At 37.2% G+C, this 23,133-nt stretch overlaps 2 protein-coding genes and 3 non-coding genes across 7 annotated transcripts; 4 read left to right on the top strand and 1 right to left on the bottom strand.

Annotated features, from left to right (window-relative positions):
• The first annotated feature begins 38 nt into the window (after positions 1 to 38).
• LOC18436091 (Pentatricopeptide repeat (PPR-like) superfamily protein) lies at positions 39 to 7,050 on the top strand. The gene is made up of 2 exons (XM_006846117.4): positions 39 to 453; positions 5,095 to 7,050. Exon 2 carries the CDS (start codon positions 5,289 to 5,291, stop codon positions 6,984 to 6,986), a length of 1,698 nt encoding a protein of 565 aa, XP_006846180.4. The 5' UTR covers positions 39 to 453; positions 5,095 to 5,288; the 3' UTR covers positions 6,987 to 7,050.
• Positions 1,680 to 1,748, top strand: LOC148780773 (small nucleolar RNA Z267). The gene has a single exon (XR_016039864.1). It is a non-coding gene; the product is annotated as a small nucleolar RNA Z267 (small nucleolar RNA).
• LOC148780772 (small nucleolar RNA Z267) lies at positions 2,334 to 2,402 on the top strand. Its single transcript, XR_016039863.1, has one exon. It is a non-coding gene; the product is annotated as a small nucleolar RNA Z267 (small nucleolar RNA).
• LOC148780771 (small nucleolar RNA Z267) lies at positions 2,993 to 3,061 on the top strand. Its single transcript, XR_016039866.1, has one exon. It is a non-coding gene; the product is annotated as a small nucleolar RNA Z267 (small nucleolar RNA).
• LOC18436092 (glucan endo-1,3-beta-glucosidase) lies at positions 5,458 to 14,618 on the bottom strand. 3 transcript variants are annotated; one of them, XM_088873680.1, is made up of 4 exons: positions 13,751 to 14,618; positions 12,378 to 12,681; positions 11,666 to 11,681; positions 10,756 to 11,050 (listed from the first exon to the last, which is right to left on the bottom strand). In XM_088873680.1, the coding sequence occupies exons 1-4, from the start codon at positions 14,492 to 14,494 to the stop codon at positions 11,029 to 11,031; spliced, it is 1,086 nt and encodes a 361-aa protein (XP_088729806.1). In that variant the 5' UTR covers positions 14,495 to 14,618; the 3' UTR covers positions 10,756 to 11,028. The 3 variants fall into 3 exon arrangements, with proteins under 3 accessions (XP_088729807.1, XP_088729806.1, XP_020524088.2); XM_088873681.1 differs by lacking the exons at positions 10,756 to 11,050; positions 11,666 to 11,681 and adding an exon at positions 5,458 to 5,537; XM_020668429.2 differs by lacking the exon at positions 11,666 to 11,681.
• Positions 14,619 to 23,133: the final 8,515 nt, after the last annotated feature.

The raw sequence follows: 23,133 nt of genomic DNA, 5'->3' as shown, positions 1-23,133 counted from the left end.
AATCGTTAACAGATATGAGATGAAGAATCCACCCCGCCAATCTGAATTTTGAAACACTGGATGATAGAGAGCACGAAACTGAGGCCCCCAGGAATCAAGATTTACATGACAAGCAAATCATGTTAAAAGACATGGAACATGGGACGCCCAACGTCCCAAGTTCCAAACCAAGCTTCTACTTCCAAGTTTGGTTACGCACCAACTTCGAGGCGTGGGAAGTGCCCGTGCCCCCCCCCCTCTCTCTGCTGAACCTCTCCAAGCTCTTGCTCTATCCTCACCCATCCAAAACCTAAGCACTCGACCTCACTCTTCTCTCTCTCCTCCCTGAACTTCTCTCTCTCTCTCTCTCTCTTTACCCCTGCTGATGATCACTAAGGTCCATACGTGCTAATCTCTCTGTGAAGATCTAACCTTGCAACTGTCGCCATGAGTGCCGCTCCCTCTAATTATAAGGTACGGATCGATTTGGTTCGAGATAAATGTCCCTTTTCGGCACGGATTTGCATTTTTGTGCTTTTTGTGTTTATGATTAGGGCAATTTTTCACTATGGATGAAGGTTATAGGCTTTGGAAACATTTTGGCGGTGAAAAAACAGATTGTTTTGTCCTTTCAAATTAAGTCCGTGGTCGGTAACAATATACACTTATAATGGGCTTGTTCATTAGGAATTTTGAAATTTTGCATGATTTATGAAGAATTCATTTGTCTGCTGTCTATAGATTTTTTAGTCTTTGATTATTATTTGCAGTTATCTTTATTCTTTAAAATGAAATTGTGCACTGGATTGCGTTCTTATATCGTTATATACGTTATGGTTTCTCTGATTATCCTAATGCTTCAAATTATTTAGTTAATACACTGCTATTTTCAGTGACTTAAAGTTTTTTATGTCCAGAATATTGTTCACCAGATTCTATTAAAAATCTATTGGATAGTGAGTTTAAATAAAATGCTAATGGATAAATAAAAGGGTATGGTTTGTATAGAGCCAAGGCTCTAAACAATCAAAGTAAAGCACACCTTCAAATAATGTCAAGAAATGTGTTTCAATACTGGAAATCTTTGTGATAGCCTTAAAATATAATTGCATTTTTAATTATAAAATTTAAAGCTTAAAAAATAGTGTAGATCGAACATATCTTTGAAAACTTGAAAATCTTGAGAATTGATGGTCAAAGAATGCATTACAAGGTGCACTATTTCCAAAACTTGAAATTCATTTTTTTCTCATGTCCATGCATCTCGATCTTGAAATGATGAATTTGAAGATATCTGGGCATCAAAGCAACCACTTCTAGTGAAATTTTTGAGGTGGGTTCTAATTTGATTGTTTAGAGCCTCAGCTCTGTATAAACTTTTTCCTAAATAAAATGCCAATGTACGATGTACTTTACCCATTATGGAGAAGGGATGATGTTTTTTCTCTACTCTCATTTTAGATTGGTGCCCTGTTCCGGTTGATTCTGTACTCAGCTTCTTGTTTGGTTTATGTATGCTGGTTTTATGAGTTATCTGTTATTTATTTTGCTTCAATAATTCATTCACTTCATAGTGCTTTTATTTAATTTCGCTTCAATAATTCATTCACTTCATAGTGCTTTTATTTAACTTCGCATCTTGATTGTTTTAGGTTTCAATTTCTTTTTTATTGCATACAATCCTTTAGGCTTTGCCTCATACGGTGCCTATGATGTGTTTAAATATACTTTGAGTTTAACTATGAAATGGAAGGTATGCGAGGCACTTTAATACTAGTGGTGTTTTACTTGAGTTGACTGGATTATTCTTTTGGTGCTGTTTTTCTCTCTCACTGGTCCCATATCCTATACCTTTGGGATTTCCTAATACAGTGCCTATGATGCGTGTGTGTTTCATGGGGCTTTGATATTTGTGTAACTGTGTGAGTTGGTCTTTTATAATAGTTTTTTGTTCTAACTGTTTGAGTTATAGGATTGGGTCTAGAAAAGGCATGCATATATTTTAAATTTTAGGATTATATTCAACGTATTCTTCTTTGTAAGATAATTCAAAATCATTATTGCATTCTGAAGTTTCTTCATTAGTTTCTTTTTTTGTCAAAGCATTTATTTGTTTTTTAGCTCTATTTTTAAGAGAATTACGACATTTTTCTGTTAATAAATCTACTTCTTCTGAAAATTTTAAAGGATTTTTTTTTTTTGAATTTAACCATTTTAAAAATAGAGGCATTGTAATGGCTAGTCTGTTATTTATTTTTCTTCAATAGTTCATTCACTTCATAATGCTCACATCTTGATTGATTCAGGTTTCAGTTTCTTTGTTATTGCGTACAATCCTTTGTGATTTGCCTCATACAGTGCCTATGATGGGTTTAAATATACTTTGAGTTCAACAATGAAATAGAAGGTATCTGAGGCACTTTGATGCTAGTTGTGTTTTACTTGAGTTGGCTGGATTATTCTTTTGGTGCTGTTTTTCTCCTTCTCACTGGTTCTATACTCTTGGGATTTCCTAATACAGTGCCTATGATGTGTGTGTGTTTCATGCTTGTGTAATTGTGTGAGTTGGTCTTTTATAATAGTTTTTGGTTCTAACAGTTTGAGTTATAGGATTGGGTCTGGAAAAGGCATAGATATATCTTTCATTTTTAGGATTATCTTCAATGTATTCTTCTTTGTAAAATAATTCAAAATCATTATCAGATTCTGAAGTTTCTTCATCAGTTTTTTTTTTTCAGCTAAAGCATTTATTTGTTTTTTATCTTTATTTTTAAGAGAGAATTTCAATAAATTTTCTGGTAATAAATGTTACTTCTTCTGAAATTTTTATAGGTTTTTTTTTTTTTTTCTTCTAATTTAACCATTTTAGGAATAGAGGGCATTGTAATGGCTAGTCTGTTATTTATTTTGCTTCAATAATTCATTCACTTCAAGGTGCTCCTATTTAACTTCACATCTTGATTGGGTTTCAATTTCTTTTTTATTGCATACAATCCTTCCTTATTTGCCTCATACAGGACCTATGATGGGTTTAAATATACTATGAGTTTAGCTATGTAAAGGAGGGTATCTGAGGTACTTTGTTACTAGTGGTGTTTACTTGAGGTTTCTGGATTATTCTTTTGGTGCTGTTTTGCTCTTTCTCACTGGTTCTATACCCTTGGAATTTCCTAATACAGTGCCTATGATGCATGTGTGTTTCTTTGGGCTTTGATGTTTGTGTAATTGTGTGAGTTGGTCTTTTATAATAGTTTTTGTTCTAATTGTTTGAGTTCTAGGATTGGGTCTAGAAAAGGCATGGATATATTTTTCATTTTTAGGATTATCTTCAAAGTATTCTTCTCTGTAAGATAATTCAAAATCATTATCGCATTCTGAAGTTTCGCCATCAGTTTATTTTTCAGTTAAAGCATTTATTTGTTTTTTATCTTTATTTTTAAGAGACAATTTCGACATTTTTCTGTTAATAAATCTACTTCTTCTGAATTTCTTAAAGGATTTTTTTTCTAATTAAACCCTTTTAGGAAAAGAGGCCATTGTAATGGCTAGTCTGTTATTTACTTTTCTTCAATAATTCATTCACTTCATAATGCTTCTATTTAACTTCACATCTTGATTGGTTCAGGTGTCAATTTCTTTTTTATCATATACAATCGTTTATGATTTGCCTCATTCAATGCCTATGATTAGTTTATATATACTTTGAGTTTAACTATGAAATGGAAGGTATCCGAGGCACTTTGATACTAGTGGTGTTTTGCTTGAGTTGGCTGGATTATTCTTTTGGTCTTTCCCACTGGTTCTATGCCCTTGGGATTTTCTAATACAGTGCCTATGATGAGTGTGTGTTTGTTTGGGCTTTGATATTTGTGTAATTGTATGAATTGGTCTTTTATAATAGTTTTTTGGTCTAACTGTTTGAATTATAGGATTGGGTCTGGAAAAGGCATAGATATATTTTTCATTTTTAGGATTAGCTTCAAAGTATTCTTCTTTGTAGGATATTTCAAAATCATCATTGGATTATTAAGTTTCTTCATCAGTTTCTTTTTCAGTTAAAGCATTTATTTGTTTTTTTAGCTTTATTTTTGAGAGACAAATTTGACAAATTTTCTGTTAATAAATCTAGTTCTTCTGAAATTTTTAGAGTTTTTTTTTCCTAATTTAACTGTTTTGGGAATAGAGGGCATTCTAATGGCTAGTATGTTATTTATTTTGCTTCATAATTCATTCACTTCATAGTGCTTCTGTTTAACTTCACATCTTGATTGGATCAGGTTTCAATTTCTTTTTTATTGCATACAATCCTTTATGATTTGCCTCATACAGCGCCTATGATGGGTTTCATACAGCGCCTATGATGGGTTTAAATATACGTTGTGTTTAACTATGAAATGGAAGGTATCTGAGGCACTTTGATACTTGTGGTGTTTTACTTGAGGTTTCTGGATTATTCTTTTGGTGCTGTTTTGCTCTTTCTCACTGATTCTATACCATTGGATTTCCTAATACACTGTAGATGATGCGTGTGTGTTTCTTGGGGCTTAGATGTTTTTGTAATTATGTAATTGGCAATACTGTTGAATGTTCTTGCCATATGGGCCATGCATGCACTACTAAGTTTCCGATTGTAGAGATCAGTTTTTTGGAGTTGGTCTATTTTTACCCTTGCACATTTTGAAGATAATAAAGGCCAAGCATATTTTTTGAAGTTGGGCTGTTCTATGGGTTAAAATATATTTTGAGGTTCACCTATCCAAAGATAATTTATTAGGGACCTCAAGGTGGATGTTTTGAACTTTAGGTTGTGTTATTCCTTTTTTTGGTCTTAAACTGTCCAGTTAAAAAAAATATCAAACAGGATATCATATTTGCTGACATCCCATGAGATAATTTGGCTGCTTGGGATTACTCGGTCATGCACCAAATTGTTTGACTGCATGTTATTCTTTTCACTTTTTGTGGGGTTCTGAAAAATTCTTCTTGTTAGATCTATCATGACTCACCTATGGAATTATTTGTTTTGAGTGTGATGACTTACCTATGAAATTCTCATTCATTGAACTAATATTACCTAAATTTATGAATTAAACTGGCTAATTACCGTGTCTCCAGGTATGAGAACTTCCAGGTGGTGTCAAACACAGGTTTCCGGGCTCCCTTAACATTTCAGAGAAGTTATCAAACACAATATTTTCTGGTACAAGGAGCTAGGTCATCTATCTTCTCAGGGAACCAAAACTTCTAGCTTCCAGGGAACTACCGACTTCCAGTTGTCAAACAGGCCTTTTACTTTGTAGTGTGTAGAAATGCTCAACAACCATCCTCATGCCCTTCATCTCCTTTTGAAAATGGTGAAAAGCCCACCTTCACAGATCCCCTCCATCTTCAACTCTGTAAGCTTTCATGGCTTCCATCACACCCATGAATCAGCCTCAGCTCTCTTATACACCTTCATCTCAGCCACCATGTTTACTGAAGCTCAGACTCTCATCCACCAACTAGTTGCAGGTGATTTATCTTCTCATTTTTCTCTCTCTACTCTTCTTCACCATTTGCTGCATGAAACAAATGGTCATGTTGAAACCCATTTCACGAAAACTGTCTTCGACATGGTTATCAGGGCCCAGTCCCATTCTAGAATGCCTAAAGCTGCACTCCATAATTTTAATGAATTGATTGGTAGCAATCTCTTGCCAACTCGAACTTGTAGCAATATTCTTTTGAATTCTTTGGTGAAATTTGATTGCTTTGCTGAGGCCTGTACTGTATTTAATCAAATTAAAGAAAAGATTGGTGTTGATATTTACAGTTTTGGTATTATGATCCGGGGTTTCTGCAAAAATGCTGATTTGGGCAGAGCTATGGTTCTGTTTTCAGAGTTAAAAGAGCATAATTTAATACCTAATGTTGTTGTTTATGCAACTCTTATTGATGGGTTTTGTAAGATTGGTGATATAAAGGGGGCTGAGAGATTGTATCATGAGATGGAGGAGAGGAATTTAACCCCCAATGAATATATTTATACTTCTATGATTCATGGGTTCTTCAAAAAGGGGCTAATGAAGCAGGGTTCTGCACTCTTTATGGAGATGAAGAGACATGGGGTTCTCCCAAATGTGTTCACTTACAATTGTCTGATTGATTCTCGCTGCAAAACTGGTAATATATCTAGAGCTTTTGATTTGCTTAGAGAGATGAGAGAGAAAGGGGTAGTTCCAAATATTATCACATATGACATACTTATAAATGGCCTGTGTCAAGAAGGTAGATTGATGGAAGCCGAGAAAGTGGTAAAAAGAATTAAGAAAGCTGGTTTGAAACACACGTCTTTTACTTTTAATTCTCTTATCGCGGGGTTTTGCAAAGAGGGTAGGCTGGAAAGGGCTCAGAGGTTCTTGGACCGTATGAAATCTAGAGGTCCTTCCCCAGATTTGGTGACTTATAATATTATTGTTTCTGGTTTTGGTAGAGCTGGAAAACTAGTAGAAGCAGCTAACTTTGTTCAAGAAATGCAGGCTAGAGGCCTCGCTCCTGATAAATTTACATTCACATCACTAATAGATGCATCATGTAGGGTGAACAACATGGAGAAAGCTTTTGAATTGCATGGCTTAATGGAGAAGGCTGGATTTGTGGCAGATTTGTACACTTATAGTGTACTGATACATGGTTTGTGCATGAAAGGCAACATGAAGGATGCAAGGAAACTATTTGGATCCATGCATGAGATAAAACTGAAGCCCAATGATGTGATTTATAATACCTTGATCAATGGTTATTGCAAAGAAGACAACGCCTATAGAGCTCTGAAGTTGCTCAAGGACATGAGGCACAGTGGCATGGTTCCCAACATTGCAAGTTTTAGCCTGACCATTAATGTTCTTTGTAAGGAAGGGAAATGGCAAGAGGCTAGTGCCTTATTGGATGAAATGTTAAAACTGGGTTTGAGACCTTGTGATGTGATTTATGATACTTTATCTAAGGCAAGATTAAGTGGTACATAGTTTTTGTTTTTCATAGCTCACATACTATCCATGAATTATTGTGCAAATTGGGTTGACCGATGCAGTCTATTTTGTCCAACCTTATTCAGATATGGCTGAATCAGTGAAAAGATATTCAGAATTCCGTTTAAATCATAATTGAATAACAATTGAAGTGAAGAAACTCGTAATTTATGGTTAACAGGAGCCCCCTTAGTCAGTAACATTCAAATGCTTTCTTTTCGTAGGCAACTTGCAAGTTGGAGTCTGTACAGTGTTGAATCCACATCGCTATCTGTCTACTCAGTACGGGACTTGGGTCCTTCACACATCAACAATTCAAATTCCCAAGATAAGGTACCCGCACCATGCTAAGAGTAATTTCCTTATAAGAATATTATATTAATATTCAATGATCACCTAATAAAAGTATTATATTGATGTTAGGAGTAATGTTATATGCTCCCACAGCAGCAAATTGTACAGGCAAAACCCTAGATATGAACATTTTTAGGACCCCAAATTCGGGGATGCAACCTACTCAACTTGGCAACCAACCTCTCAAAAAAAGGAAACACCTCTAAAACTGGATGGAAAATTCATGCCCTAGGATTGAACACAAACCGTCCATTTTTTGGAAAATCAGATCTTGGTGTTCAAGAATTCAAAATCGTCTTATCTTTTTTTCTTTTTTTTTTGATTACCCATTTGGTGATTCTTAAGTGATTCCCAAATTCCACCCCGAATGAATCATCCTAAAGTAGTTGTTTTGCTTGAGGGAGATAGCATATAGTATGCTCCTACAGGAGCACATTATGCATGCCCTTAATATTGTTTTACGTTGACTTGTTAACGCGAGGCTATACTATGAAAATCTGACGATGCTAAGAATGTAGTCATTGGGTTGGATGGTGGTGAAGGGAGACTGTGATGTGGAATTGACTCATTCACAAGTTTGGTGGAACCCAAATTCCTCCACCTCAGCTGAGATGGTGATGACCCCTATGACCACACTGTTACTATAATCATATGGGTTGTACTATACTTGTTCCTTAACTAAATTTGTTGGTATGATACTTTTATTTTGCAATAGTAATATTTTAAGTGTGTATATTTTGTTATCATTACAAATATAATTTGCATGATGCTCCATTTGGACCCGCTAGCCTCACATTTATCCCCTCGATATGCATGTCTGTACTCATTTTGGCACAGAGTAGGTCTCCAAATGTTGCATTGTAGTGGCATATGACCTGCCTCATGTGTAGTTCACTGCGTTGGCTCCGATTCTTTATTTCATATGGGGTGTATTTTAAGCAACTTTCAACAAATCTTCCAAGCGAAGAATGATCCATTTCTCAAGTACTGTGCACACATCTGAAGGAGCCATGTCTAGTAAATGGGGGAGGCTTAAGGTTGAGTGGCATACTGCTTCACTGTTTCATGGTATTGAATATTATGATTACTTTGTTGGCAGTAGTTCAGCATTCTTGAAGAGCCTGAAATGCCTTGGAGCTCCTTGAGGCCTTTCATCATCGAGGGTCTTCCCTTTATGTGATTTGGTGAGGGAAAGGGATTTGCCTCTCATGGCATTAGTGGATACATAAAATGAGGCTAAAGACTTGGCTAGGCTTTTATCAGATTGAATTTTCTCGGACGCCTTTATGTTCAATGGGAATCCATCAAGGTCATTAATGATTTTCTCAAATTTGTGGATGACTATGGGTTTGTTAGCTTCTTAAGAGTATTTGGCTTGTAAATTTACTTTTATTACATTTGTTTATGGATTGAAGTGATATAGAACTTTGAAATAAGTTTGGAATTTTGAATCTGGAACAGATCACCTGGTTCAACTAGTTGGACTGGGAACTGGGGCCAAAACCTCTTTGATTAATCAAAATCTTGTTTGAAAAATCTGGATTGAAACAGTAAACCGACCATTTGATCCAGAAATCCCTGCATTTGTGTTCCATTCTATACATTCAAGTAGACCAACCTGTTGAACCAGTGTTTGAACAGGATAAAATTGGAAAGGCCGCTTCTCATGTTCTACCTGCAGTACGTTTTTTTGAGTAATTAGTTTGGACAACTGTCTGGTTTTTGACCTCTGTAGATTTCAGAACGTTGGTAGCACAGTTACTTGATATGCTGTGATGCCTCTTTTTTATCTTCACATTTTTATGTAGATAGAGTCTATTTACCTCTCTCAAATCATTCATAGTGGAATAGGCACGTTTTAGGTTTTTTCTCAATGCCATTCATCAAGATGAATAACTTAAGCTTGGTGATCTTCAATCATAACCTGAAGTAACATCATCATCGTCATCGTTAGATCTTTTTCCTAATTAATTAGGGTCGGATATACAAATCCTGGTCTGCCATTCTACTTTGTTAAGGGTCATACCCTCAGTGAGGCCATAAGTCTCCATATTTTTTTTCACTCTTCCAACCATGTCTTTTAAGGCCTACCCCTTACCCTTTTTGATATAACTTGAAATAACAGGAAAGTAAAATTGAAGTCTAGTATAATAAGCTCTTTCTCAAACCATCATATGCAATGAAGGGACAAAAGCATTCAAAGCATGCACTTTGATCCCCCATTAAAACCTTATAGGCAACTTTCAGACTTGCATACTAAATTTGGTTAGGTTAGAGAAGTCCCCTGGCAAATGTTCCACTTCTTCGTAGAAGCCAACAAAAACATGAGCCCATATTGATTCATTCAATTGGCAATTAATGATATGGCAATTTATTTTCATTTTATCAGTTTCTAATAATGTTAGATAAATGTAAGGGATTATCTACAAATACACCATTTATCTTTTGTACATAGAGGTCACAATCATTCTTGTCCTTTAAATTTCAAAATGGGTAGTTGTAAGAGTGTCATTGAATAGACACAAAGTTCCAAATAAAAAAATCTCAGGCTTTGTGACTCTCCCCAAGCCTTCCAATTTGGCATCTAATGAGTGGGAGGGATTGTTACCTCCATGTACAAAGATAAGTGGTCTCTTTGTAGACAATCCCTAAATATAAAATCCTGTTCTTGTTGGGGGGACCTTGAGGCTTTGGGACTTGATTCTAGATCCACAATGGAATTAAAAGGATGATAAAAGCATGATTAATGAAAATTGGGCGATCAACTAGTTTCCAAGACTACAGATGATATACATTCCTAAGGTACAACATTATTTGTTGTGCTTTGGGATGGTAAATATCAAGAAAAACTGGCTACTTGTTTTACTAAGTGAACGTATTCTAACAACATCTGTTGAGATAATTCACCCATGCATCGTAGAGTTCATTGTTCTTGGGATTCTTATCTTCAATTTCAATGCCCAGTAATTGTAAAGCATAAAGAATGTTAGATTTAGCATCAACATCGGCATTACTACCAAACATATTTTTCTAGTTATACCTTATTAATGATATCTTATCTTTATCCTTTATGTATTTTGTTATCTTGCTTTAGATTGACGTATTCGTACCTGGGTGCTTATGTGATATGGTATCAAGGAACCATACTGGGACCAGTGCTTTCACCTTTTCATATCATTAAAGAGTGACCTTTTCTCTATTCTTAATTTACTCATTTCATGTCTTCTGCGTATTGTCAATGATGTGTTTTATTGCAAGATGATAAAACTTAGTGAATATCAAACTCGTTGACTGGAGTGGAGGCATATGATCCATGAACTAGAGACGCTTCAGACTCAGGCTTCCTTCCTTCAAGCGATTTTAGTTTAACTTGAATTAGTGTTAGATGATTAGAAGACTGCATTCAACAATGTAGAGGAAGGTTAGCAAATCCATACTTCAACTACAGAGTGTGTGTCTTTGACGGCTGACAGCATTATCTTTTATTGGATTCGTCACTAACTCAAAACAAGAAGTTGAGGAGACAAGCCCTACTATTCTTCTGTTTGGGCTCCTTCTCAAAGGTTATTGTACAAGAACTCCAACACTGATTTCCAAGTTTTGAACCCAACAACCTACAAGAAAGGAAAGAGAAAAGACACTCTTTTTACTCTTGGGTGTATCTCCTCCTTAGTGAACCTTAGAATCACCTTTGGTGGCTTTTGCAACTGCAGTTCAGTTAGGGAAAGGAAAAAGTCAAAGGATGAATTTTGAGATTAGAGAGAGAGTTGTACCAGTGGCTTTTATCTCTAGTCTAGAAGGAGAAATAGAAGTCCAAGATCAATCATTTTTCTCGAAAAAGAGACATCTTTTGGTTAGGGTGATTTGGCATCAAATTTGGAATCAGTGGGATGCGATCAAACTCTTCATTCTACATTTTCATTTTCATTTTCAAACCACATTAAGATAGATAAATAAGGCATACATATAATTCTACTCATCAGGGTAAAATGTCGGATAAATGTATTGTTTAGCTGCTCTCAACACCCAAGAGGTCAAACACCTCACATTGGTACAATTGTAAATGCTGATAAATAATAGTAATTTCCCTGTTGCTGTAAATGATTATAAATAATAATAATGCACATGCTGAAAACCCAGCTACTATTTTTACTACAAGCTATAGGGGAATTACTATTTTTTTTTCTAAAAAAGAAAAAAAAATAGTAATTCCCCTGTAGCTTGTAGTAAAAATAGTAGCTGGGTTTTCAGCATGTGAAGCTCTTAATAGGTTTTGCCTTGGGGGCATATACAGTTTCTTTGGTATGCCTCAAGATGCGTACCTACAATTGCCATAATCTGCAAAAGAAATGGGGCATGGTAAGAATCAAATTTTATAACTGTTTGGATTAGTTCTGAAACTGTTAAAGTGGAAGAAATAAAAAGAAGAAGTAATGAAACAATTGCTAGATGAAAGCAAAGAAAAGAAAATGGGATTAAGCCATTTCTAAGATGAAATTCTTTCAGAATTTTATACATAAAGAAATACATTTCTAGAATGCATTATCCAAATTCCAAAATAACCAAATTCCAAAATAAAAGTATGACTACAAAAATGTTGTAATTTTCTGGGGGTTATCCAAATTAGTATCAAATTACTACCATAGTTAGTCAGAATTCAATTATCAAAACTAACTGCTTAAATTTATCTTATAAAAGTAATAAGTTTGCTAGCTTTTGATATACTTAATGTCAGTACTAATTATTTGCTATAATATTTGAAATCAGGAGTTTTTTTTTGTTGTCCTTACTTAAGGCAAAAAGGAATGGGTATTCTCCAATTGCATTTGCAATTAGGCCATTGGATTTTCATAAGGAGTATGTGTGTGTGTGTATTATTCCTTTTTTTTTTTGAGGCGGGTGGGTGGGGGGGGGGGTCTGTGCATGTATGTCATTTGCATGTGTCTGTGCTTGTATGTGTGTGTTGGTGTGTGTGTGTGCGACAGAGGAGAGAGAGAGAGAGAGAGAGAGAGAGAGAGAGAGAGAGAGACTCACTTGGGTCCTTTGTGGTGATGAATCCAGTACCCGCGAAATCACAATTGTATTGGTGCCTCCCCTCAAGCTGGAAGTAAACATTCATGGCATAGGCAGCATGGGATTGGACAGTGTCTGAGGAGAAGCATGCACCACCTGCCTGTATAGGGCCACAATTCACACTGTGGCTGCACGCATATTCAATGTTCCCTCGTAGGGCATTGACTCCAGCCCCTGGTTTTGGCACACACCATTGTTTTGGGGACCTTGATGGTGTGGGCGTTCTATGCCTTCGACGTGAACGTCTCTTCCTTGGAGCTCCAGACTGCACAGTAGTGTCACAAAAGCTTGTTAACGTAAAACTAAGAGAAACCAGTGACTCTATGGTGTCCTCTTTAGAAATGATTCAAAGAGTTGCAAAATGTAGTATCTCAATCTCTCAAAGGAAAATTATATGACCCAAGAAAACTCAAGGATTCCAGGCAGGTGTGGAATTTGGTAAGTTTATTTGGTTACAATGAGGTAATGCGTGAAGAGGAAGGAGAAGTTACTAAGAGCTAATTTCTACATTCAATGGAGAGAGAGACAGAGTACTGATACTCTAAACAAGGACCAAAATTATCAGTGCAGAATACTAGCAAGATAGTCTTTGAAGAAGATTCTAAGAATGCAAATCATGGGTGCAAAGAGGAAAAAGTTAGCATAGGAAGAGAGGGTGTTATGGAATGATATATAAGATATTTAAAAAGAAAAGGAAGTGGTATTTATATATGTCTATAGAAAAAAGAATGGTGCAGATGACCTAGCAGGAGTGGAAGCAACAAGGAGCGAATTGTTGATAACTGGATAGTTAGGAGCAGAGAGATGTTCAGGTAATTGTGCTTGTAAATTTGTAATTTTGTTTGTATTTTTTCTGGGCTACAATTTTGTTCTAGTAGCCAAGTGTGTGTATACATTGGAATGTATTGTACAATACCTTTGTAAAAAATGGAATGAAGAAATTAACAGTCAAATAAAACAGAGAGATTACCAATGATGTAGATAACTATAGAGTATGCAATGGTCTGGAGTAGGTTCAGGCAGGGTGACAACACACTGAACATGTACAACACTAAGAGAGACAAACATTGGATCGATGGTTAGGGGTGGTGTGCGCTGTCTTATGGCCGGATGGCACCCCACCTGATCAGCACTATTTTGCAATATAGCCGAGAAAGGAACAAGGAAAACTTCACTTTGATCAAAAGGGCAAAATAGTTGCGGAAGAGAATGGGCGCTGATCAGGTAGGGCATGACCCCAAGCATTTTAAAGTTCATAGCACCCTATCAACATTTGAATGGACGGGCTAGGAGGCTTCTAAATAACTAGAAATTATAATGAAAATGGAACTTACTTGATCTCGCATAATGTCGGAATTGTAAACTGGCGCCATGTCTGGCCTGAACAAACCAAAATTGCGCTCAGCAAGCGAGCCTAGCTTCTGATTCTCATTGAACAATGCAAATATATATGTCTCAAATCGACGCCTGGGCATGAGTGGTGTGCCTTCTCCTGACATGATATGTCGTATCAAATTCCGATTATAAGATCCTGCATTCCTCAGGTTGGCTGTTGGCTGGTGTGCCTCTCCAGCCGATGGCCACCCAGTCTCTGCCACTGCTAACCCCACATCGCCGAAACCCAAACGCTTCAGTGCTGAGTATACTGCATCTATTTGTGCATCAAACATGTTAGTGTAATACTTGCCACTAATATGGTCAAATTCGATAGAATTTCTCTTGAAAAGTGCCCAGCCAAGGGTTTTGGGCCCAAAGCCAAAGTAAGGGTAGGGGTTGATCATGAAGGGTGTTCGTGTTTGACGCAAAAATGCTATCATGGGGGTTAGCACAACCTTGTCAAGGCCTTGTCGGAATTGACCTGCAGAGGGAGGGTTTGAGACAAATAGCATGGCTAGAGCGTGTGGGGTGGAAACTTGAATGTGTGTCAGATTCCGAGCATTTAGTGCATATTTTAGGGTCTTCATTGCAGGGACGAAGTGGGCAATCAACATTTTGTCTCCTGTAACCAAGACCTCATTTCCGATGAGAATGCGTGCAATCTTCGTGGCGGGAGTGAATGGCAGCACATGTTTGGCCATCCATTAGAGGCAAAGGACGGTTTCGAGAGGCGAACAATCTCATTATTGGCAGCGGTGATTGTGACAGAGATTCTGGTGCCAACAAAGGCATGGAGGATGACAGGGTTAGCGGAGAAGATACTGACACTGTCAATGTGGGTTCGGGTTTTGAGGAAGTTGGCAACCTGGTCTGGTGGAGGAAGGTTGTCACCGAGTGTGCCGTAGTTCACACCAATGCTTAAAGCTTTTCTAGCTATAGTACAGAAAGGAAAGATAGATGAGAAAACTGATTAGAGTTCAAACCATAAAATACGACAGAAAAATATACTATACCAAGGTTCAATTCAAAGTACTTTGAGCCAAGGAATGACATCTGATTGACTGTTAAGGAGATGTTAACAAAATGTTTCAATCTGAAGTATAAACATTGTGTAGACATCCAAAATATAAACATGAGATGTTATTTTACTCAGCATCAGAATCAAAGACATGTTATGTAACCCCCATCTAGAACACGAACACATTGAAATTGTGCATTGTATATCTCCATTGTACAATCAATCTTTAAACTTTATCGGCAATGCAGAGTTGTAATAGAGTGAAGTATAGGTAGACAATAGGACGCAATATGAAAAGTTTAGTACCGGTGTGGATAGGCCATTGCATTATTAAGGAGAAGTGGAATCTTTTGATTTAATTTGTACTATACGGGGATAATGTGTATTTTGATTTAATTTCGAAATGCCTATTAAAATACACATTATCATGAGATGAAATAGTTGTAATTGGGGAAAATGTTGAATAGTTCATCGCATTATTAAGGAGAAGTGGAAAACAGCAGCAGAATCACTTATATACACTTTTTAAATAAAGTTCAAAATAAAACCTTCATTAGAAGTTAAATCCACCCAACTCAACCCCCCGTTAGTGTGAAATATACCTCTCTTATTAGTGGATGGTGTGGGAGCGTAATGTCACGACCCTAGTGAAGCCCTATGCTTTGATCGCGCTGCACTCGCATCTCAGTCCGTTGAGGTTGAGTCAACCTTCTCAACCACAATCACAATCGTACACCAACCAAGCACGAAAGGATAGCTACCACTAGTATGCCCCATCCATACATTAGCACAACCCGCACAGGCACAATAGGCGCTAGCACACAAAAGAGGGACACACATAGAAGTTGAAAGGAAGAGCCTTTAGCATTCCACTAGAATGCTCAAATGCTTTCAATTTTTGAGGTAGGTTACAAATGATAGGTCCTCCCTTTTATATAGGCACTAGGCTTTACCACCAATGGTCAAGACTAATACACATATCATATATCCAACGACCAGGAATCTTCTAGCCTCTACAACATTCTAGTCAATTCCTTCCAGCCCTTTCCTTAGGATAGATCTAGAAACAATTTAATTAAAGTTTAGAACCTTACGAACCCATGTGATAAAAAGAAATGGCTATTGTATATATTATACAAGGCATTGTAGGAACAATGCGTAGGAACATTTTGGGGCGTGGCATTCTCCCCCACCTAATTTGGCAATGCCCTCGTAGTACTTCTTTAATGATTTATCATGGTGCTCGAGTTGCCATAGTGTCCTTGCGTGCTCCCAGCTTGCCTCTCGTTCTAACTGGTTTCTTCCCTTAGCCAAGTACTCGCGGTGCGATCCTCATCCATACACCTTCCAGTCAGTTGTCTCTGCTTGGTAGTTTATGTGCGAGCTATGTTGGTCTTCTCTTGGCATTGCTTTGCAACTTGACTGGGGTTCTTCCTTGATTCGTTCAATTCCAAATGAGCCATCTTGTCATGGCCCATTGCCAATGACTTTGGTCCTTGTATCCCAACAATCTCATGGCCTACCTCCCTCCCAGAATATACCTTTTAAGTTACTTTGGTGACATCCCGTCCGTGGATCCCTCCCATGCATGCTCATTCATGGTAGGAGGCATCCCCATAGGGTCCCCTTCTTTAGGTGCTCCCACCATTGCAACCTCATGAGTCAGCTCACCCACCATGGTGAATTGCATAGTCAACATGGTCTTATGAGCAGTTTTGGTGACTTGCACCACATGCATCATGCATAGAGAACCCTACTCCATGATGCACACCGAATTCGCAAATGGCATGGGCACCACCCTTACCTGACTTAGGAAGCCCATCCTTATGACCACTTGGTAGTCATCCATAGGTACAACAAACATATCTACCTTACAAGGAATATCTCCACCCCGGATGGGTTTGGCCTCTGTATTAATGGTCTTTACCCAACCTGTCTCCTTGTTAGATTTCAATCCCAGCCGCCTAGCCTCTTCAGTGGAGATGAAGTTGTGGATGGCTCGTGTGTCGATTATGGACTTTGTGGCCTTACCATTGATTTGAGTCTCCATATACATAAGACCTTTGTTCAGGGTCTTTGGTCTCTTAGTCTCAGCCTTCATCCCATTGAAGAGATGTAGAGGCCCCATATGAGACTCTTAGATGTCTCCCCCATCCTTAGGGTTGTCTAACTTTGCCACGAGTGCACTATGGGCTTCATTTTAGGGCAATCCTATGCCCGGTGTGGTCCTTCACATATGAACCACTTTAGGCTTCGTTACTTGGACCCATCCCCTTGGCCCTTGCCATTGTGGCGATCCTTGCCACTTTTCCAACCTCAGCGCTTGCCATGCCCGTCCTTGTGGCCTTTACACCCTAAGGGCTTGCTAGGCCCTCCTTTGGGGCTAGAGACACTTCCATGGTCTCCCCCACCTTTATCATAACCATTCTTGGGAGGTCGTTGCTCAAAGAGATTGCTTCTTTTGAATTCCACCAATTGCTCGGCTACTACCATGGCTGATGCTAAGTCTTGCACCCCATGTCGCTGGAGCTCCTATTCAGCCCATGGTTGCAGCCTGTCCATGACGGTAAAGAACATGTCCTCAACCATGTTAGGGATCTTCAACATGAGGGTGGAGAACTCCTTGACATAGCCACAGATGGACCCTGTGTGCCTTAACCGCTTAAGGTTTTTATGGGACACATACTCAAATGTTCTCGGGATAGAATTGACTTTTGATCTCCATCTTAAAGTCATCCCATGTATCAATATTGCAAGTCCCTTGCTCGATATTGGTATGCCTTCTTCATCATCATAATGTAGCTATGTCTGTGAGGTATATGGTGGTGTATCTACCTTTGCCTTCTCATCCCTCAATGATTTGGCCCCAAAATATCTCTCCATATGCCATAGGAAGTTATCTAGCTCCCTAGGATCTCTCGAACCATTAAAGAACTTAGGGTGTGCGTACCTTAGGAACCTCTTGAGTCGTGATGCTTCTATTGCTCATGGCCCTCATGCATAGAGCCAGGTCACCTCTCAGTTCCTCTAGCTGCTCTTGTAGTTTCACCAAGATGCTCCATCATCTTGCCCTCGAAGGATTCTTGCTCCTATTGAGTATCTATAATCGCATTTAAGACTAACAATGTGCCATTCTTGACGTCCTTGAGCCCAACATCGAGGCCTTCCATGCTCTGGCTGATTTCCCCAAATTGGTCTTGCCAATCACCCACAACCAGCTCTAGCCACACAACCTTTTTCTCCATGGCTGCCAAGGGGACTTTGGGCTTGTCCCTTTTCCCTTCCTTCTTGTTGATGTTGCCTCGAGCCTGATCACCATCGGTCATCCCTAAAGACATGGTCATTCTCTCTTATCCCACAAACGTGCTAGCTACCACGAACCAAGTTGAATGGCTCCCTCAAACCTTGGCTTTGATACCACTTGGCACGACCCTATTGAAGCCATGTTCTTCGATTGTGCAGCATTCACACCCTAGTCCATCAAGGACAAGGCGACCTTCCCCACCACGAGCACAAGTGCGTACCAACCAACACAAACGGATAGCCACCATTAGTGCGCACCTCTCACACATTGGCGCCACCCACACAAGCACAATAGGTACTAGCATACAAGAGAGGGACACATGCACAAGTTGAATAGGAATAGGCTTTAGTATTCCACTAGAATGCTCAAATGCTTACAAGTTCTAAGGTCAGTTATAGATTAGGGGTCCTTCCCTTTATATAAGCACTAGGCACTGCAACCAATGGTTAAATTAATATACGTCGTACATCCAACGACTAAAAACCTTCTAGCCTCTATAACATTCTAGATAATTCCTTCTAGCCCTTTTCTTAGTATAGATCTAAAAACCTTGTACATCCTTTGTGAACCAACTAGAATTCTCTAGAACCTTTTAGAAATAAGTGATAAAAAAAAGAGAGGCTATTGTGCATATTGTAAAAGGCACTGTATGGACAACGTGTAGGAACATTTTGGGGCGACAGTAAGGCCAAGGTTAAACTATTAAAACTAGAGTCGCACCTAAAAGCCCCAAGGGAAACATACTTTCACCTGGAAACCAATGTTTACTTTTGCTCTTAATCAATAAATTTGAAGTTCCAAAAGTAATGCAAATTTAGCGAAAAATGTGTAATCATATGATGTTTTGCAAGATACACTCTTTATGGAGTGTTTTTTTTTGTTTTGAGTGCCAGTGTGAAATCCTTTTTCTATTATCCACAATTTTTTTGGTTGATATGATGTATACTAAGGTTTTCCAATGCCCAAAAATCAATTTCCAATGCGATTTGAAGTGTAGATGGTAAAACCTATGCTTTATGCCTTATGCTAATCTTTCCATTAGCAAAGAGGAAGCTACCGCTAATTCCATACCCATTGGGACATTAAATCTAAGGTTGTGTTTGTTTCTTGGAAGTTTAAGCTCCAAAGCTAAGCTTCCAAATTCATGGCTTCCATGAGGGTGCATGGAAGCCACAAAATCTGGTTTTATGTCTATCTTTTGAACATGCGAGTTTCAACAAACTAGAATTTGTAAATTTCATGTTTCCAATGGAAGCTGTGAGTATGAAAGTTCAGCTGCCGAAACCAAAACTTCTTGGAAACAAATACAACCTAAATTTCCATGGGCGTGCTTGTTTTTGTGGAAGGAAGCTGACAAAGGCGCTCCTTCCATACAGTCAGCATGGAATCAAAGGCTATTTTATGGAGGCAGCGTGGGACAACTACGCTAAGGGAACAAAGGGAGGATATATTTACACCTCCCTTAAATTAAGAGATTTTAAATAAGTAGTCCATCAAATTACCTACAAGATATGAGCAATTTAAGACTTTATTTATGTTTTTTGGTTTGATTTCATGTCAATATAGGATTGTATACAGTAAGATTATTTATTATTTTTACTAGAAAGTCACAATCACTCATAGCCATTAGATGTCATATTGGAAAGCTTGGAGTGTGTCACGAAGTTTGAGAATTGTTTTTAAACTGAGTCTAAGTAATGACAAGCTTGCAACCACCCTATTTAAAATCTGTCTGACAATAATGATGGTGACCTCTTTATACTAAAAGTTGGTCTTTTTGTATACTATTCCTAATCAAAATACCTAATAAATAATAACGTGGTCTTGAATTGGAATAGTGACAATTAAGCAAAATGTTAAATACCCTAAGATTAATAAAGTTTTCAAAGATCATGAAACGTCAATGTTTCCTTAAGATCAATAAAATTTTCAAAGATCATGAAACACCAATAACATGAATATTTTTTTTGGGCAATTCAATGGGGAAGACAGGCCCTGCCCATTTTTTGGGTAATTAAGTAGAGACGAAGACAAGCCCTACCTGTTTTTTGGGTAATTCAATGGGAAAGATTGGCCCTACCCGTTTTCAAGTAGATTAGAATTAGTTTTTTGAATATATTAATGAGGTGGTGTTAGTAGTCGGAATAAAAACCATAACGTAATGATTGGGTTATAGAGTGCTACCACGATGACCATAGCCTCTTTTCCATCAATGAGTTTGGGTCATCAAGGGTTGGGAGGCAGATGCCTCAACACCCTACATTCTCACTGTTAATATAAAAAAAAAAAGAAAAAAAAAGAAAAAAAGAAAAAAGAGATATAATATGTCAATGCTTCTCTATCTATATATATATATATATATATATAGAGGTGTTATTGCCTGTGAGGAAAAGTATGCAGAAGAAGAGCACAGGGATGGTGAGGGGAGGAGGTCCAAGTCGTGCCATGAAAGGTGCTTCACAAGCTTAAGAGAGAGAATGTGGTGCTTCACAAGTTTAAGAGAGAGAATGTGAACTATGTATATCACGTATCAGAAGGAGAAAAGCCCATTTTTGCTAAAGAAATATCTTAATTACCCTTGTCGATCTCTCTCCCATAACATCTATGGAGTTTTCCCATAACGTCTGTGGATTTTTCACTATTTTTATAAGTTGAATTTTGAAGTATCATTCAAGGGTATTTATGAAATTTCATTTTATAGGAAGGGTGGACTGTCTATGGAAATGATTATGACTAGAATGCCCTGACTGTCTATGAGCTTTTCTTAACGAGTCCATGTCGTATTTTCCGGGCATTTCTTGGTTTAGCAAATCGCCAGGGTAAAACTGTAAACTGTCGCCAACGCTCGTTAATTTTGGAGCCATCACCGTCTACAATTTCGGCAAATTCCAACAAATCGCTGAATTCAGCTGGAAACTCCTACAATAAGCTTTTTTGTCCCCGAAAATTAAACCAATTTTTTTTACTTGTTGATTTAATAATTAGGGCTGGCAACGGGTCAGATCCGGCGAGACTCGGACCCGGACCCGACAAACATTTATGGGGCCCAGACTCGAAGTTATCAAACCCAGACTTGCAGGTATCAGACCCAGACCCGATTGGACCATGACCCGGAACCGACCAAAACATAAAAAATATATTTAAATATTATGTTAAATATTATATATATATATATATATATATATATATATATATATTTTAAATATTATAACTAAAAATACATAATTATATTTATTTAATGGAAAAATTTTATATAGAGCCGAGGCTCTAAACAATCAAATTAGAGCCCACATCTAAAATTTCACCAAAAGAGGTTGTTTTGATGTCTAAATATCCTCAAATTGATCATCTCGCATCAAGATCCATTGACATGAGAAAAAAATGGATTTCAAGTTTGGAAATAGTGCATTTTGTAACACATTTTTGGACTGTCAATTGTCAAGATTTTCAAGTTTTCTTAGGTCTGTTCGATCTATGTTATTTTTTAAGCTTTAAATTTTATAATTAAAGATGAATATATATTTCAAGGCTATCACAAAGATTTCTAGTATTGAAACCACATTTCTCAACATCATTTGAAGGTGCGCTTTACTTTTATTGTTTAGAGCCTTGGCTCGTACCCTTATTTAAATATTATTCAATATTAATTAAATATTAAATATTAAATATTATTTATATAATGGTCCATATGGACCTGAACCCGAATAGTGTTGAGGTCAAAATATTGGACCGGAACCCGACCCGCCGGGTCCAATTTTTTGACCCATAACCGAACTCGAGTCGGGTCCGGGTCCATTGTCACCCCTAATTTAATTTACTTAATTAGGATTTCTAAACAAATCCCCAATTTTTGCTATTAATATCCAAAACTTAGGCGTGAATATGAAAATGATAATTACCTAAATGCTCAGGGTGATAAAAAATGTATAAGAAATGCATCTTCGATACAAGGAGGTCTTTGTGGCTGTGAGATTTATATGCAAACTTCTTCGGAAAGAAAAGTTCTAAAAACTTTGTTGCACTTCATTGTTTTGAACCTGGGTCATTATTGGAACCTCCTCGTACGAAGATAAATGTTTTGTACCATGCGATACCTATCGAGTGTGGTTTGTATAAGGCATCAACCTTAAATAATCCAAGTAAAGCGCGCCTCTAAATCATGCTATATGGTGTAAAATTTAGGTGCCGAAAAACTTTATGGTGGCCAAATTTATTTATTTTTAATTCATAATCATGAAATTTAGAGTTTTAAAAATTGTATAGATCGAGTAAATCCATAAATACTTAAAAATCTTGAAAATGAATGGTCAAGATAATGCGTTATTAAATGTACTATTTTCAAAGCTTGAATCAATTTTTTTTCATATTTATATGTCTCACGGCCAAGATGAATTTGAGGGTTTTATAGTATCAAGACAATATCTTTTAGTAAGTTTTCAATATGTGCCTTACTTCTATAGTATAAGTTTGACATTTTATATAAATATTTTCCATATATATATATATCTATATATATTGCAACTTTATATTATAGAAGTAAGGTGTGCCTAAAAAATCTAGTACAAATGAATGTTCTGGAGTTGGAAAATCTTTCAATTGATCATCTCGATTTCGAGATGTATGGACATCAAGAAAAAATAAAGAATTTGAAGTATTAAAAATAACAATATCGTTTTATGTGGCTTTCCTAACCTATATTTATAGAGAGAGAAAGATATGGGTTTTAGTCCCACATTGACGAGGAGAGTATAGATAGAGTGGTATTTAAGTATGGAAAAAGTTAATAGAAGGTTGCGACCTTAAAATACAGAATAAAAAATCTATCGGAAAATGTAGTTTTAATGTTGAAACACCCTCTAATTGATCATATGACATCAAGATCTATGAAATGTATGAGAATAAAAAAATAAAAGATTATTACCATAAAAAAATAAAAGATTTTGAGGCCGTATTTTGTAACACATTATCTAGACCGTCAATTTTCAAATTTTTCATATGTTTGTAGATCTAGCTGATTT

Source organism: Amborella trichopoda, chromosome 8 (genome assembly GCF_054954075.1).
Source record: "Amborella trichopoda isolate Santa Cruz 75 chromosome 8, AtrichopodaSantaCruz75HAP2 v2.0, whole genome shotgun sequence".
Classification (NCBI taxonomy): domain Eukaryota; kingdom Viridiplantae; phylum Streptophyta; class Magnoliopsida; order Amborellales; family Amborellaceae; genus Amborella; species Amborella trichopoda.
This window is presented reverse-complemented; position numbering and strand designations above follow the sequence as displayed.

Excerpts from the sequence above, each read along its gene's own strand:
- LOC18436091 (XM_006846117.4), top strand. The coding sequence starts at position 5,289 with ATGCTCAACAACCATCCTCATGCCCTTCATCTCCTTTTGAAAATGGTG.
- LOC18436092 (XM_088873680.1), bottom strand. The coding sequence starts at position 14,494 with ATGGCCAAACATGTGCTGCCATTCACTCCCGCCACGAAGATTGCACGC. Across the intron at positions 12,682-13,750 it reads CCGACATTATGCGAGATCAA|TCTGGAGCTCCAAGGAAGAG; the intron begins GTAAGTTCCATT and ends ACTACTGTGCAG.